Below are 15,979 nucleotides of genomic sequence, written 5' to 3' on the forward strand. Positions count from 1 at the left end.
GGTAAGGTAATGCTATGAAAAGGCGCGAAAATTATGTATCGCGATACGTATCGTATCGTGACCTTAGAATCGTGATACGTATCGTATCGTGAGATTGGTGTATTCGTGACACCCCTAGTTGTTATTGAGTTGCTGGGGTAGCCTAGCGGTTACAGCATTCACTGTTCATGCAGAAGATAGTTGAAACCTATTATTGTTGTCCCGGGCTATCATATTGTTAGATTAGAGGGGCATAAAACATGAATCACTCACTCATGTTTGCAGCTACATACTCAAGATGCTATTTTCATGTAGTGAACAACTATATATTCAGATGACTGTTTGTGTATCATATTCCTTTATTCAATTTATGATGCAATAATGCATGTGTAAAATATGTGAAATGTAAACCTAAAGAGGTCACTGTGTTTGATTAATTACAAGACTCTGTGAAGCTAGTTATAGTGTTATGTTCTGAAAATATGCATAGTGACTGTTAACAGTTGTACATCAAACAGTGCAAGCATTAAACTACGTCACCTCTGGGGAAAGTTAAATGTGAAGACTGTAAAGGTTGTATATATAGACTCCCTGTTGTATATATAGACTCCCTGTTGTATGTAAGGACTCCCTGTTGTATATATAGGTCTCCCTGTTGTATGTAAAGACTCCCTGTTGTATGTAAAGACTCCCTGTTGTATGTAAGGACTCCCTGTTGTATGTAAAGACTCCCTGTTGTATGTAAGGACTCCCTGTTGTATGTAAAGACTCCCTGTTATATATATAGTCTCCCTGTTGTATGTAAGGACTCCCTGATGTATGTAAGGACTCCCTGTTGTATGTAAAGACTCCCTGTTGTATGTAAAGACTCCCTGTTATATATATAGTCTCCCTGATGTATGTAAGGACTCCCTGTTGTATGTAAAGACTCCCTGTTATATATATATAGTCTCCCTGATGTATGTAAGGACTCCCTGTTGTATGTAAAGACTCCCTGTTATATATATAGTCTCCCTGTTGTATGTAAGGACTCCCTGATGTATGTAAGGACTCCCTGTTGTATGTAAAGACTCCCTGTTGTATGTAAAGACTCCCTGTTCTATATATAGTCTCCCTGATGTATGTAAGGACTCCCTGTTGTATGTAAAGACTCCCTGTTATATATATGGTCTCCCTGATGTATGTAAGGACTCCCTGTTGTATGTAAAGACTCCCTGTTATATATATAGTCTCCCTGTTGTATGTAAGGACTCCCTGTTGTATATATAGTCTCCCTGTTGTATGTAAGGACTCCCTGTTGTATGTAAAGACTCCCTGTTGTATGTAAAGACGCCCTGTTGTATGTAAAGACTCCCTGTTGTATGTAAAGACTCCCTGTTGTATGTAAAGACTCCCTGTTGTATGTAAGGACTCCCTGTTGTATGTAAGGACTCCCTGTTGTATGTAAAGACTCCCTGTTGTATATATAGACTCCCTGTTGTATGTAAAGACTCCCTGTTGTATGTAAAGACTCCCTGTTGTATGTAAGGACTCCCTGTTGTATGTAAGGACTCCCTGTTGTATGTAAAGACTCCCTGTTGTATGTAAAGACTCCCTGTTGTATATATAGACTCCCTGTTGTATGTAAAGACTCCCTGTTGTATGTAAAGACATTAATTAAAATCAAAGTGTATTGGATGAAGTGGTGGGGAGCATAAACGCGACTGAAGTCCTGCCAGTAATAAATGGCTCTACCTGCTAGTAGAAGTGGTGGTGATGATTCAAGGCTGTGTGACCTAGAGCTGTCTGACCACATGTTGCCATGATATATGCAGTAGGTAGGCAGCTGTCACGTATCAGCATTACTGGTTAGTCTGTCTACCCACCAGTATCACAGCTGGTGAATACGCTTCCACACAACGGAATACAGAGTGTGGGCGCCTTCGTTACAACTTTCTGCCCCGATCGTAATTGTTTTATGATGGGCTTGATGTATTGTGTGCAAGATTTAAGATCGTATTATCGGGATGTTATCACGGACTTAAACTGCTTGTTATCAATTCAGTGCACTGCATTACTACAGTAGGTCCATTGGGTGCGAACCGCTTTTGAATTTTGAAAAGTTTTCGGGACTAAGCATTATGGTATGCGAAACGCAATTAAAATTGTATTTGGTATCCGATTCAACGTTTAGGGACCGTTCATAACTTATGGCTAGGGGCTGATGATTATTTTTATGGAGAAGCATGTACAATGTGAATGACCCCCCACCCCTAAATATATGTACAAAATAAGTGACACCCCCTGCATGTCATGTACAAAATCAATGACGCCCCCTTCCCATAAATTCTAAGCATAATTTTAAACATATTTTATGTACAAAATGTGCTGACCCCCTAGTACATGTGTACAAAATTGATGACACCCCCAGCTCCCAGAACAAAATGGGTGACCCCTTAATATCATCATCAAACCCCCACCCCAAGCAATAAATTATGAACGGTCCCTTGAAAGGTAAAATGGTGTACGTAAATTCGGTATACAATTTATTAATGCCGATATTCTTTCAGTAATTTCTCTTCTAATCCCTCCATTTTCTCACGATATTTAGATTTGCTTTAGTAGTTGTGATTCGGGAGTAAGCACTGAGACCAATGTTAAAAAGCAGATGAAATTTAGTGGAAGGCCATCCTCTATATTGTTCCTGTTGGATATGCTTCATTTGAATTTTTGAGTTGAAGGGGCATTTGACCACGAATGTATGAAATATCTTATTATTAAGCGTTCGTGATAGGACGAACGATTCACCACATGTAATGTGAATACCAGGTTATGTATTCTTTTGAAGAGTTTTACTGTTCGTAACTGTATATCCCATGAGTAACGTTATCTTGTCGATATGCACTATGTTCATGGGTCCCTGTTTCCAGCTATCGTGACACATGATGTTTAACCAACCAGGTGACAGCTGAGAGGTCAACCGTCCAGATGTGTACCTAATCGTGTAGAATCCATACTATCATCTCCCTAGTCTATGGATTACGTCGATATGGTACTAGTCGGCTAGTCATTATACATGCTACCGTTTAACTTGCATCCATGGGCGGATCCAGGAATTTTGAAAGGAGGGGGTTCAGGGGGTTCGAACTTCAATGTGATCAAAGTCATTTTGAAAAAAAGAAGGGGGGGGGGACACACACACACACACACACACACCCGCCAATGGCATCATGCTACAATGTGGGCTAGTACTGTACATGGACATCGCTATGTAAGTGCAAATGTCTCTCTCGACCATTACCCCGCTGGCCATACACATACAATAAGACAGGAATGATTAGGTGGCTGAACCATAAGTGAGTGAGTATGGTTTTACGCCGCTTTTAGCGATATTCCAGCAATACCACGGCGGGGGACATCAGAAATGGGCTTCACACAATGTGCCCTTGTGGGGAATCGAACACGGGTCTTCTGCGTGGATAGTGGACGCTTTTTAAAGGTCACATAAACCCTAGGGGGTATAAATACATAAATCACTAACTGGCATCGTTATAAATGAAACCCCGTCATTAAAACTACTCATTTCGACCTTTAATTGACTTAAATCGACCTTTTTGACAACAGCGCACAATTCTCACCCGCGAACGAAATTTCAACCAATCAGAGCGGCGCGCCTCTGTGACGTCATATGAGGAATAGCTTTGAGGGCCGATGCAGAATTCATCTACATTTTAGGGGTTAAATTATCTTGTTTACAGGCTTGTATAAACCTGAAATCGTGACAATTGTTGTGGAAAATGAAAGCTATATGTTCTCACAATCTACTGTCATTTAATTTTGTCTCCTGCTTTACCTAGTTTCCGAGTTACAACTTGTTTTCATAGACGATTCTGTCAAAATCGATTGGTGTCGTTAGGCCCTATTTGTATAATGACTGATCCAAATTGATCCCATTTCTGTGTTTTTTACCTCGATATTTAATCATGTCATGTAAAAATCTGTTTGTATTCTCAAAACAGTGTCGGCCCATAAGTTTTCACATGCAATACAGCAATTAATACTCCCTTGTTGTAACCCGTGTTAGGTGGTATAAACCTACATGTTATTTGTCATCATTCACTTGATGGTCAGTTAATGAATTTATAACAGGTATAATTAGTGGTAACACACTTAGATTACCTCCGACAAAGGTTCCCATTTGGCATTTCTTGTGTCTGGAGTAAATATTCAACATTATAAACATCGATCAAAGGATTAACCGATAACACGCTGATTGATTAATTACTTTTATCTTACACAGCGGAATTGTCAAAAGGTAGTGTTTATGTATGTAGATTTACTAATCTATACTGAATACACTGTCGTGTCGGTGTCTGCGTAAAAACAACGTCCTTCTTTCAAAGGATTAACCGGCAATACATTGATTGATTGCCCATTATTGGCTAACTAAATTACTGTTTTTAAAGAAAGGCGGACATTATGCAATTAGTTGCCAGGTGTGCTATCTTGGGTGACCAATGAGACTATACACCAATACCTGAAAAGATTATCACTTTTTCGTATATTAAACTGTTAAAAGACACATCATTTGGAACAGTTTTGTGGATATTGATGGATACATTCCTCGAACAAGGTAATGGCCTGATATTGTTCCTATAACTTTAATCTGTTTAAACTATAAAATGTCTAGATATTACAGTTCTGTTATAAATTCACTATAAGTATCAGCAGATCGTCTGCTTTTTATTTAGTTTCAAAATGCATACAAGTGTGATAATAAACTAATTAGGATTATAAGACCTAATATAAAGACGCACATTGACTAGTATCTACATACTGGTGAGTGGACGTTAACCATGGGAATGTAGCAAGAAATTTATCGCGCAGTATTGTGACTTCGACCCCCACCTCGCTTCCGTGGAAGAAATCGTTATGTTATAAGTTGTGTCATGCAAAATCCGTTTGGTTATGATTCCAATACATATTTAACTACGAGTAGAAAGTAGTCTTGATTTTCTAACTTGATGAAAACAAACTATAATCTCATTAATTATAACAGATTTTTTTATTTTTAAAAATGGCGGCGCCCTGTCGGGAACATCCGCCAGTCTGAGGATATATGGTATTTAGGTTTGTTTTCACCGAGTTACAAAATCAAAACTACTTTCTACTGGTAGTAAAATATGTATTTTATTGATGGCCAATAGGATTTTGCATGACATAGCGTATATCATAACAATTTCTCTCGTGGCAGCGAGGTGGAATGTCATATAATACTACTTACAATATTATTGTTACTTCGACCACAACCTCACTTCCGAGGAAGAAATCGTTATGTTACAAGTTGTGTCATAGAAAATCTTTATGGTCATCAATCATATGCATATTTTACTACAACTAGTAAGTAGTTTTGATTCTTTAACTTCCATGAAGCGATCTGAACACAAGTAAGATATCGTTTCAGGCTTCCACAACGCTCGCTTCGCACTCACAAACATAACCCATTTAGCACGAACTGCGGGATCCTGTGGAAATCTGTGCATGGGGACACAATCGCCCGACCCCTAGGAGCAATTGACGACAAAGCAACGATTCGGCATGTCGTCGTTGATGTCGAGAAATCATCAAAATGATGAGCGTGCTACACATTTTCTATACAACTAACTGAAAATCGTTCCTCATATGACGTCACTGCAGTGCTCTGGCGACAGAGTTACGTAACCTGTCTGTGGTTTCGTTGGCGGGCGAGAGGGAAGCAGGCGACTTTTTGGCCACTTTTAATCGCTCGGTATTAATTAACCACAAGTTTTTAAAGAATAAATTTGGTGTTCCGCATAAGACTAACCACAAATCTTTCATATGTAATGGTTAAATGAGTAACAAAAAAACAAAGTTTATTGGTTCTTTAACTACTAGGCTACACCACCGCCCCACTTGAATAATAAACAGTGTTGGCCAAGCCAAGCTGTTAAAGCGTTTGTTCCTCATGCCGAAGACCCAGGTTCGATGTATGAAGCCAATTGCTGGAATATTGCTGAATGTGGCGTAAAAACACTTACTTCATCAAGTAAAGGCTTCATATATAGGACCGCCTCCGTGGTGTAGTGGTTAGAGCGGAAGGTCGCGGGTTCAATCCCCGACCGTGTCATACCAAAAGACGTTAAAATATGGTACTTGTTAGTCCCCGCCTGGCGCTCGGCATTAATGGGTACAACAAGGACTGGTCGGCTCGGAGTCAGTATAATGTGTCTGAGTGGGGTATTCATGCTTCACTGCGGCGTGGTATCTCAGTGGGCTAGCACTATAAAACCAGCTTCAGTCTGGGCTAGTACAAGCAGCCGCACATACACGTACACACGCATGCACGTCGTCATATGAGCGAAATATTCTCAAGTACGACGTTAAACCCAATTTCACCTCACTCTCATATATGGGTATCATGCGGTTGTAATGCCAAAAAACAAACAGTTAAAAAACCTAAAACATGAGCAGGTACCCACTCATAATTAACTACTATGTACCCTATTGAGATTCTGGGACCGGAAACATCCCTGGCCGTCAGTTATATGGCTGATAAGCCACTAGCATTATTTTCGACCTTCAAACAAAATTTGGATCAATGGAGCAACTATTGATAAACACATCAACGTTTAGGCAACAGATGATAACAGTTTATTTTTCTGAAAACGAGCACTGTCCACATGCAGGCATGTTATAGTTGCGATACTGTCCACACTGGCGTAAAAAGACAAATTAGCCCACGCTGTTGGTAACAATGAAACTTAATCAATTCAGTTAACCCCTGCGACGTCTGATGTGATATATACATACATAACCTAAACAATTATCGGCTTAAACAGATTCCATTCGGTGTTGAAGGCAGAATATTAATGAACATTATGTAAATTATGGATCTCTGACACCAGGTGCTCTGTCGGTAGCATTAAAATAGATGGGACCCTTCATCTCGGCCACCTCGATGTGCGCGCGTATGTTTGTGTGCGAGTACGTGCGTGCGTGTGTGTGTCCAAAGGGGTTGTGAACAATCGAATTTTCATTTATAATCATTAGTTTGGGAATGCTGCTGCAATAATATACTGAATATAGAAAGTCAGATATCATGAATTATTTGATCATAGTCTTTTTCAAAAATATTGTTTGCTCATGATCGTTCGCAGCAAAAAAATATCTCCCTCCTCCAAACATTCACGATCCCCAACATTTTCATTCACTATAATGGGGATTGACAAGTCACAAAAGATGACCGATTTTTAAATGAGGAATTCTATACCAATCCACCTTTCAGTCTTTTCTCATCAGCATAGTTCTGTTTTCGTCCACACTTGAACAACACCAGCGACACTATTATTACCAACAATAAGAGCGCTGCAAAACACCCAACAAGGCCTGAAATAACCAGTTTTTGGCTGCTGGAGGGCCCAGTCGGATTCGATTTGACCATGTCTGGAGGTACGTAGTCTGGATCTGTGTAGTCTGGTACAAACCCAAAAGCAGTTGTGGCATAGTTAGAATTATCCCCAAAATTTCCAACGTCATCAATTGCCCTGATGGAGAACACAAAGGTCACATTAGTCAGAGGCGGCACGTCCATTTTGAGTTTGAACACTTCAGGGGAACCAGCAGGTTTGGGGTTTCCTAGATCTCCAAACAGAACTTCCTTTTGGGAGACTAAACTGACGGTCGCATGGTTGTTGATCATGTCGTCAGCATTTGGAGCAAAAAAGATCTGGTAACGCTGGGCTGAAATTAAATAGAAAACAGTTCGACAATATAAAAACACATCCTAAGAATGATTCACATTATAGGTTCCTCTACAAAAATTACACGAAGATGCAAAAAATGAGTAACTGAATTCAGCATATGTAATTCTGTTTAGCTGGGCTCGTCAGACCTGAAGGGTCAAGAGTGATGTCAGTAACTCTGAATGAATGTCCAGTAACAGTGTCATATATCTGTCAAAAATATTTATAATCGCATTGTGTGTCTGCCCAGTCAAGTGTAATTGCCCCATTGTGAAAAGTGCCGTGTATTGAATCTAATACATTAATTCTAATATTCATTATGACCTCAATTCTACGTAAAAAAAGCATGTTCGCAGACGATCTAATATCGGGAGCGATGACTGTGTCAACAAGTTTTAATCAAGTTGTTCTAGAATAATAATACATTAACTTATCTCCTCGCTGAAGTAGCAATACTAGTATAGCTTATACCGGAATATCTCTTTAGTCCTAACCACAAACAAGAAACGCATTTCAACATTTGTTTACAGTGAACAAATGGCACTTACATTCTCGATCACACATACCTGTATAGTAGTCGATGTCATCTCCCGGCGCCGTCCACGACAACACAACAGTGCCTTCTCGGTGTGACGTCTTCATGACCTTGAGGTCAGTGATCCTGACGGGAGCAAGGTCATCACGCTTCAGCATTGCAGCGTCGAATGGCATAAAGGATTTGGTTAGGTTGGGATGGCTGATAACAAATGCTCCTCCAGGTGTTACCCGATTTACGTGCGAGGGCATAGGGTACAAGAACACTGACCTCCGAACGATGGGTTCTGAAGAATACAAAACATCGTCTATCGCCATACTAGCAAGAACAGGGCACGATTTACGATATTCTGCTTTAGATATGTTGTTCTGTACTCATGCTAAGGCACAATATCTGATTATCTTACTGTACAAGTTTTGAAAGTGAAAAAAAACATTGTGAATATCAAATGTACACAAAAGACAAGAAAGGGTCCTCCTTCAGCTGGAGTTGTTTGTTGAATGAGGACAATTCATATGGCCTATATCTTCAGATTTACTTATGTTTCTTGTAATGGCTGATAATGCATTTTGCAAGTGAACACCATTTCCCCCCTAGCATATCTTATCTGATGCCATTCAGCATGTTATGTAGTAGTGTACTAGCCTGGGTGAATGTCATCCTCCAGGAGAAAGCCATGGCCATCTGTGTTGGAAGGATGCTGGTATGTTTTGACGGTGCCCTTTCCGCTTACTTCTATACGAACACTGTATCGACCGTTTCCGGAAAACTTGGTAAAATATCGTGAATATACTCCATCGTCTTTGGTGATATCAGCACCTGGAATGCAAGGGGGTGACATAAATATTGATATGTATTTATTCATAACGTAATTTAGTTTTCGCTATAAGGATATAGAGAAGTGATATTGTGAGCCACCGCCTACACATTCAGCATACCATGACACTCTGTGAACCATGTCACCTGACCACTAAAATCAGTATTTTGCATCATCAAAGTTTCCCGGGGATCTGTTTCAACTCGGAATCCCCACGGTGTCGCGGGTAAGGTAAACTAGACGTATTCGATTTCATACTAGTACGATTTCATAGCAGATAATCCGATTACAGTGAATAACTATATCAAATGCCTAATTTAATAAAACAAAATATAACCTCTACCTGCGCCATTGTCAAGAAGCTGCACAACGTAAGGCTTTGCGAAAGGCCTATTAACAACTGCCTGTACTCTCAGTCCAGTTACAGGATGTACAGATTTCTTCACGTCAGCGTACAAGATAACCTGTGTTGGCCAGCTGGTGTTGCTGGACATAATGGACGTGTCCACTCTGATGGGGGTCCTCTTGGGGTCGACTGGTCTGGACACCACCATGATGGAAACCTTCTGATAGTCGGAGTCTCTGCTGATAATCGAGTACTTCCACCGACCACTCTGGGAAAAGGATTAGTGGTGGTCCGATTAATTGAAATAATCGAAGATTGGTCGCAGTGACTAAACGACCAAGCAATCGATCATGTTTTCTCATAATCGAATACAAACAATTCTGGAACACCTTTTGCATTAACAATTTTTTTCACAAGGTTGGTTTTGTCTGTTACATTCCATGAGTACTACAAACTCGGTCCAAGTCATGATTGAATTTATCTTAAAGAGCCCAAGAAATTTATATTCCTAACATACTAGTAATCCTTTGAAGATGTGAAATTTGCGGAAAAAACAACCAAAGAACTACAAAACAATTCCCAATGTTTTTGTGCTAACAGGAAAATTTCATAAATGACGCTAACCAATTATTTTCGATGATTGATCGGTTGTAATGAACCCATCATCAATTATGAGATTTTAACCAATTCCCAACACTAAAAAGGATGTGAATGGATGAACGGGTGTGACGCCATCACAATTCAAATTCGACTCCTTATGTACTTTTGCTGGTACGCAATCAACAGTTGGGAAACTGATACAAGTTTACACTAGACCGAATTCAGAATTAAACAAAATTACCTAAATCGGTTCAAGCATCAGATTCACGCTTCAAAGATGTTGGTTTAGTATGGCCATTAGGTACACTTTGAAGACTTTGTTCAGGATTTGAAATGAATTGCTGTGAAGATGTGCTTTGACACGAGACCACTAGGCAACTCAATGGCGTCGACAATCAGAGGCCTGGCTTTAGGAGCAATAGCAGGGCTGTCATTACAGCACGTCCGTGATCAAACGTGGGCCAGGTAGACTGTCAGACATTGACTTAGACATTCATCGAGAAGCCCGAAACTACCAAAACCTTTATCAACATTATCCTTCCAATATTTTCATGAAACAACCAGTATTAAGCAATGACTTGGGTATTAAAAGTACAGATGACTCGATTCTTTCACTAATTGTGATTGCCTACGTTGTCTTACCTTTACTGGTCAAATCCACATGGCAGCATTACGAGGCAGTAAAATATGGATATATTCACTTGTCCATAGCCGTACGCGTTTCCCAACAGACGTTATTATTCTCACCTCCCTCCGGAGTTCATAGTTTAACCTAAATCATCCATGTAAGTTGTATCTTTGCTGGGTATCTCGAACTTAGATCCAAGATGAGAACAGTTGACTAACGAGAGCGAAGATGTTAACAGAAGCGGGAGTTGAGATTCGAGATAAATGAGTCAGCGATAACAGCTACTGATAATTTAATGATAATAAACAAGCATTATTGTCATTTAGCTTACCTCTGCAATTTCAGGAATGGCTACTTTTATAGTCTTGAATTCTTGATCACACGAGTACTCGGGATATAGTTTGTTGTATATCCTCCCAGTTGGTGACGTAATGGTGACGTCAGGTTCACTTTGTAAGTACGTCATTAAGAAATGTGTGTCTCTGCCGATGTCAACGTCAACATTAACCTCACCAGACATATTACCGCCTTTTTTCAAACCTGCGGCCTTGCTCAGCAACTGTAAATGGTTGAAACTGTATATGTACTATGTTCACTACACATCGATGTGAGGTTATTCTTAGACTGATTGAGCCAATTATCACTAGCTCCAGAACATACCTGTAGTTAAACATTTCCAAATTATTAATATTTCCTTTTATGTTCGGGTTGAGTTTAAAATACATCCCTTCAACTCAAAACGAAAATGTTACCTGGACCGCGTTGTCCCTTCTGTCATGCCTGAAGATGGTGTAGATGTCAAACAGGGCGTCGCCGAGAGAAGTGGAACCAGCCTGGTTGCTGTCATAGTAGAACAGGCCCCCTGCGGACATAACGCTCAGCTAGAACTCCCCATTATGGTTTCTCAAACATATGGACGTGTTCTTGAATAATCAGTCCAGTGAGACTAAACCGTTCATGCCTTTGGCAAAATCAAGTTCATATCACTAAAACTATTACCTGTGTCTGTTGCAGAGCTGGCGAAGTTGTCATCGGGGTTGGAGCTGAATGCCATGATACTGACAATTGCACCCGCCTGCTTGACTTCCGGTAGGACGTCCTTCAGGAAGGGGGGCACCGTCTCAACACCGTCAGTCAACACCACTATAGCAGACCCACTGGCGTTCTCGCCGTTTTCCTTCAGCATCTAACAGGGGTACAGTTCACAAAATGGACAGACAGCAAGCTAAAGGAATCTACGTATTTTGAACTTACACAACATAAGAGTAACAGTATACTTTACCAGGTATTTGTAGCTGATGAACAAAGGAGATACCTCAACGGCTGAGATTGACTTGAAATCGATTTATGGTGGTATCTGGGAAACTGTTCAACGCGACTACAGTCTATATTCTATTACAGTCACAACATATTGATGTCCCTAGCAAACGGTCCTTCCTCAACTTTGCTCTATCGTTGTAATTTACAGCAAACCAGGCAATGAACTTTGAAATTGAACCTGATGTTTTTATCATCTTCAACATATCTTTAGATGCATTGAAAGAAAACACAGTTTATTTACAACTGATTCTACCAGCCCATTTATCCACCCATCCAACCACTACATTACAATACGGAGAACGGGACTCACATACTGTACCGAATTTATGATAGTACATTGGAAATACGATATGCATATTTAAACTGAAAGAACATTCATCCCCAAGTGGATGTGTTTAGTGATTGAGACAAAATTATGCCAACTGTTTTCTGCTTGAAATAGGAAATACAAACATTATATATATAATATGTGTTAATAATACTAAAAAAGAACATTCTGAGAAATGGATTAACTATTGTAAATGACAACACAACATAGCTTACCTCAAGCGCTGTCCTGACCCCCATACCGATGCTGGTGCCCCCAAGGGCAGACCGTGGTAGGGAACGTTTCAGGTCTTGTCTTGCGGTGCTGTTCAGTATCGGCGTCATGGGGCTGATGATGTCAGCTCTGCTGCTGAAGGAGACTATGCCGACGTCAGCGTCACTGTCAACGCCGTTCATGATGAAATTGGAGGCCGTCTGCCGTAGTCGGGTAATCTTGTCCTCATTCTTTGAGAACAAAATATATAATTTGAAAAAAGTACAAACGTATACTGAGGGCAACAAATAAGGGAACACCACTTCATGGCAGTGTTCCTTATTTATTCTCAGATTTCCTTCCACAGCGCTATTTAAAGCTGGTGATGAAAACTGCACAATATTAAAGGAACGCTTGACTTTTCTTGTGTTCCTTTATTTGTTTCTCTCAGTAGATTTCATTAACAAATCTATCAATCATTTAGTATAGAAAACACATGTCCAGCTTCAGACGCCTGAAGCGCCGCAGTTGGCAGCTGTGTATCAATTATGTTGTGTACCAGTGTCTCATACCAGTAATCACAAATTTGACCTAATTATGATTCTTGGTTTATTAGCACAATTGTGTAAATTGTGTTTATGGAGCTATAATCACACATATATATATGTATGCTCACAGAGCTGTCATACTACCCTCGGATGTAACGTTACCCAGACAAAGAGACCCTATAGCGCAAATAAGACAGTTTGTTATGCAGGTCACGCTGACACGTTGTGATGATAATGAAATACTGCTCCAAGCAACGTTGAATTCACTCTGATTTTCAAACCCGTGATGTCCAATATGTCTAAACCTGTGAAGATCAGGGTCAGAATTGGTCTCCAGGAATCATTGCTTGTCGGAAGAGGCGACTAACGGGATCGGGTGGTCAGGGTGGTCGGGTGACACGTCATCGTATCCCAATTGCGTAGATCGATGCTCATGCTGTTGATCACTGTATTGTCTGGTCCAGACTGGATTGTTTACAGACCGCCGCCATATAGCTGGAATATTGCTGGGTGCGGCATAACAACCAACCAACTAACCAATCTCTTTTTCCAATACAAATCTTGGTAGAGCTTGCTACCTTGTAATGACTCATATATCAGCTTATATTTATACGACATATCAACGTCTCCTTCTTGACGTACGGCGAAACGGATATCTCTCTGTGTGAGGATGAAAATGCCTAGCAATCTCACACATATACGTTAGTAGGACGGACGAGTTTTCCTCACACAGGGTACACGCCCCGTTTGTCCAGTCTCCCAAACGTTAAGAACTACAGGCGAAGTTGAGAACTACAGTCATAGCCATTCTATATAAACAACATCATGACACTCCTTGGTGTCTTCCATATTAGACATGACATGAATACAGTAGCACGTGCTGTTGATAGCGTGTTGCAGCATCCACCTTGTTACAGTGTAAGCAATCGGCGGATAGCTATAAGCATTCACATCACGTCAAAGTGAGACTGTATATTTAGCACGTTATTAATATTAACGTAGCTTATGTAACTATTTTGTTTTAGGCCGATAGGTGTAAGCTTATCTAGGTGAGTGAGTGAATTTTTAGGTTTACGCCGCACTCAGCAATATTCCTGCCATATGACAGTGGTCTGTACATAACCGAGTCTGGACCAGACAATCCAGTGATCAACGTCATGAGCATCAATCTACACAACTGGGATACGATGACCAGTGTCAACCAAGTCACCGAGCCTGACCACCCGATCCCGTTAGTTGCCTCTTACGACAGGCAGAGGTTACTGAGGACCAATTCTAACCCGGATCTTTGGGTTAAGCTTATCTAACGCAGCCACACTTGTTTAAGACTCAATATACACATGAAGTGATTCAGATGTTGAATTAGTAAAAGCCTATTACAGAAATTCGGGTGGTCAGTCTCGGTTGCTGTTTTGGGTGCATGTCATCGTGTGCAGAGGGCGCTGATGTTGTTCATGCTGTCAATCACTGGTTCGTTTGGCTATGATGTTCCATAGGCCGTCACGATATAGTTGCAATATGGTTCAATTTCGGTTTAACAAGCATTCTCTGGCTCTTTACTAGTACGTCTTAGTCAAAATATAGTACGATAAGTTGGGCAAAAGAAAGTATACACATGAAAATTGGAATGACCCCTAATATTGCAAACATTATCGGCTGAAATGTTAACGTGATAGGCTGTAAACACAGTTAAGTTAAAGACTAAAACAACTATGATACGCCCTTGAAATACATCTCTATCGAATATACCTTTCACGTTTCTATTCACATTTAACGGGACGTTGGGTTAGCCTGGTGATTGGCCCGTGAATGGAAACTTCTCACCCAATTACATACATATTTTCCGGCAACACGGATAGTCCATATATAACAATGGATAGTATATATGTGTACATTTTACGAACTCTCGATCAAACCTAAACGACATCCATTTTGCTTCGACCGAAAGGGGCGATGGGGAAGTCTTGTGGTTAAAGCGTTCGCTTGTCACGCCAAAGACCCGGGTTCGATTCCCATATTAATAAGTACAAAGTCTGCAGTCCATTTCTGGTGTCCGCCGCCGTGATATTGCTGGAATATTGTTAAAAGCGGCGTAAAACTAAACTCACTCATTTTTAACCACCATCAAACATAGGTGTATACTTTCTTTTGCACGGTAGTGTAGTTTGAGACATTACCAGCATGCTCCCTGACGTGTCCAACACAAGCGCCACACGTCTCTTTGTGGTTGCTTTAACAATCGTAATGGTGGGCGTGGTATCTATCCCGTCTCTAGGGGAATTTTTACCCCCCTTGAAATCTTCTGTCTCCGAGATGACCGCCCACGTGCTGCGTTGACCACACATCCGGTTGTGTTTGTTGGGGGCCTCTCTGTTGTGGACCTTGGCTGTGTTACTTTGGTCATCGTCACAGAAGTCCACGATCTGCATTTATAACAGTTGGGTAGTCATCAGGGACATATCATCCTCGGAGATTAGCTGTTTGCTTGGTTACTCAAGAGTTAAATGGCATTGATCATTTGTTCGAAATCAATAATACATTGCAATAATGTTGATTTTTATATCAATGCTCGCGAACGCTCAAAAAGCGTAACCTTGGTCACCACTGTCAATGGTACAGTGTGTACTCGATTAAAATTCACAGCTACTTGGGAAGTATAAAGCCATATTTTTGTACTCAAAGGAGACTTTTCTACTTGTTTAACAGATTCACATTCAGTTGTATTCCTCAGGGGAAAACCACACGTAACATGTAAGACATATTTCGAAACCTCCTATATAGGGCTGGGACGGGTAGGAAAAAATGGAATCGAGTACCCGCATGTACTTACCCGAATCGGAATCGAGTACCCGTAAATGTAAGGAATAAAGCGCTTCTGTCCACTTTCTGAATATCCAATCACGAGTTAACAGAGATTTTTATAGAAAAACTTGAAATGATGTCA

General features: G+C 40.5%; 1 protein-coding gene and 2 long non-coding RNA genes across 3 annotated transcripts in view; 1 reads left to right on the forward strand and 2 right to left on the reverse strand.

The window, feature by feature from the left end:
- LOC124288125 lies at positions 1-6,268 on the forward strand. Its single transcript, XR_006901388.1, has 3 exons — positions 1-120; positions 532-537; positions 6,258-6,268. It is a non-coding gene; the product is annotated as an uncharacterized LOC124288125 (long non-coding RNA).
- Positions 5,227-15,979, reverse strand: part of LOC124288127 — a 23,822-nt gene continuing 13,069 nt past the window's right edge. Inside the window, exons 2-3 of the long non-coding RNA XR_006901389.1 lie at positions 5,882-5,891; positions 5,227-5,237 (exon numbers count right to left, since the gene is read on the reverse strand). This is a non-coding gene — a long non-coding RNA (uncharacterized LOC124288127). The remainder of the gene's footprint in view (positions 5,238-5,881; positions 5,892-15,979) is intronic.
- LOC124288120 (calcium-activated chloride channel regulator 1-like) overlaps positions 6,615-15,979 on the reverse strand; it is a 16,108-nt gene continuing 6,743 nt past the window's right edge. The window contains exons 4-12 of the mRNA XM_046724685.1: positions 15,213-15,458; positions 12,511-12,738; positions 11,647-11,833; positions 11,400-11,509; positions 10,979-11,206; positions 9,417-9,687; positions 8,902-9,075; positions 8,288-8,542; positions 6,615-7,719 (exon numbers count right to left, since the gene is read on the reverse strand). Coding sequence (XP_046580641.1) covers positions 7,244-7,719; positions 8,288-8,542; positions 8,902-9,075; positions 9,417-9,687; positions 10,979-11,206; positions 11,400-11,509; positions 11,647-11,833; positions 12,511-12,738; positions 15,213-15,458 — 2,175 coding nt within the window. The 3' untranslated portion in view covers positions 6,615-7,243. The remainder of the gene's footprint in view (positions 7,720-8,287; positions 8,543-8,901; positions 9,076-9,416; positions 9,688-10,978; positions 11,207-11,399; positions 11,510-11,646; positions 11,834-12,510; positions 12,739-15,212; positions 15,459-15,979) is intronic.

The sequence above is a fragment of the Haliotis rubra genome, unplaced genomic scaffold, assembly GCF_003918875.1.
Source record: "Haliotis rubra isolate DU_JTF1 unplaced genomic scaffold, ASM391887v1 Scf412, whole genome shotgun sequence".
Classification (NCBI taxonomy): domain Eukaryota; kingdom Metazoa; phylum Mollusca; class Gastropoda; order Lepetellida; family Haliotidae; genus Haliotis; species Haliotis rubra.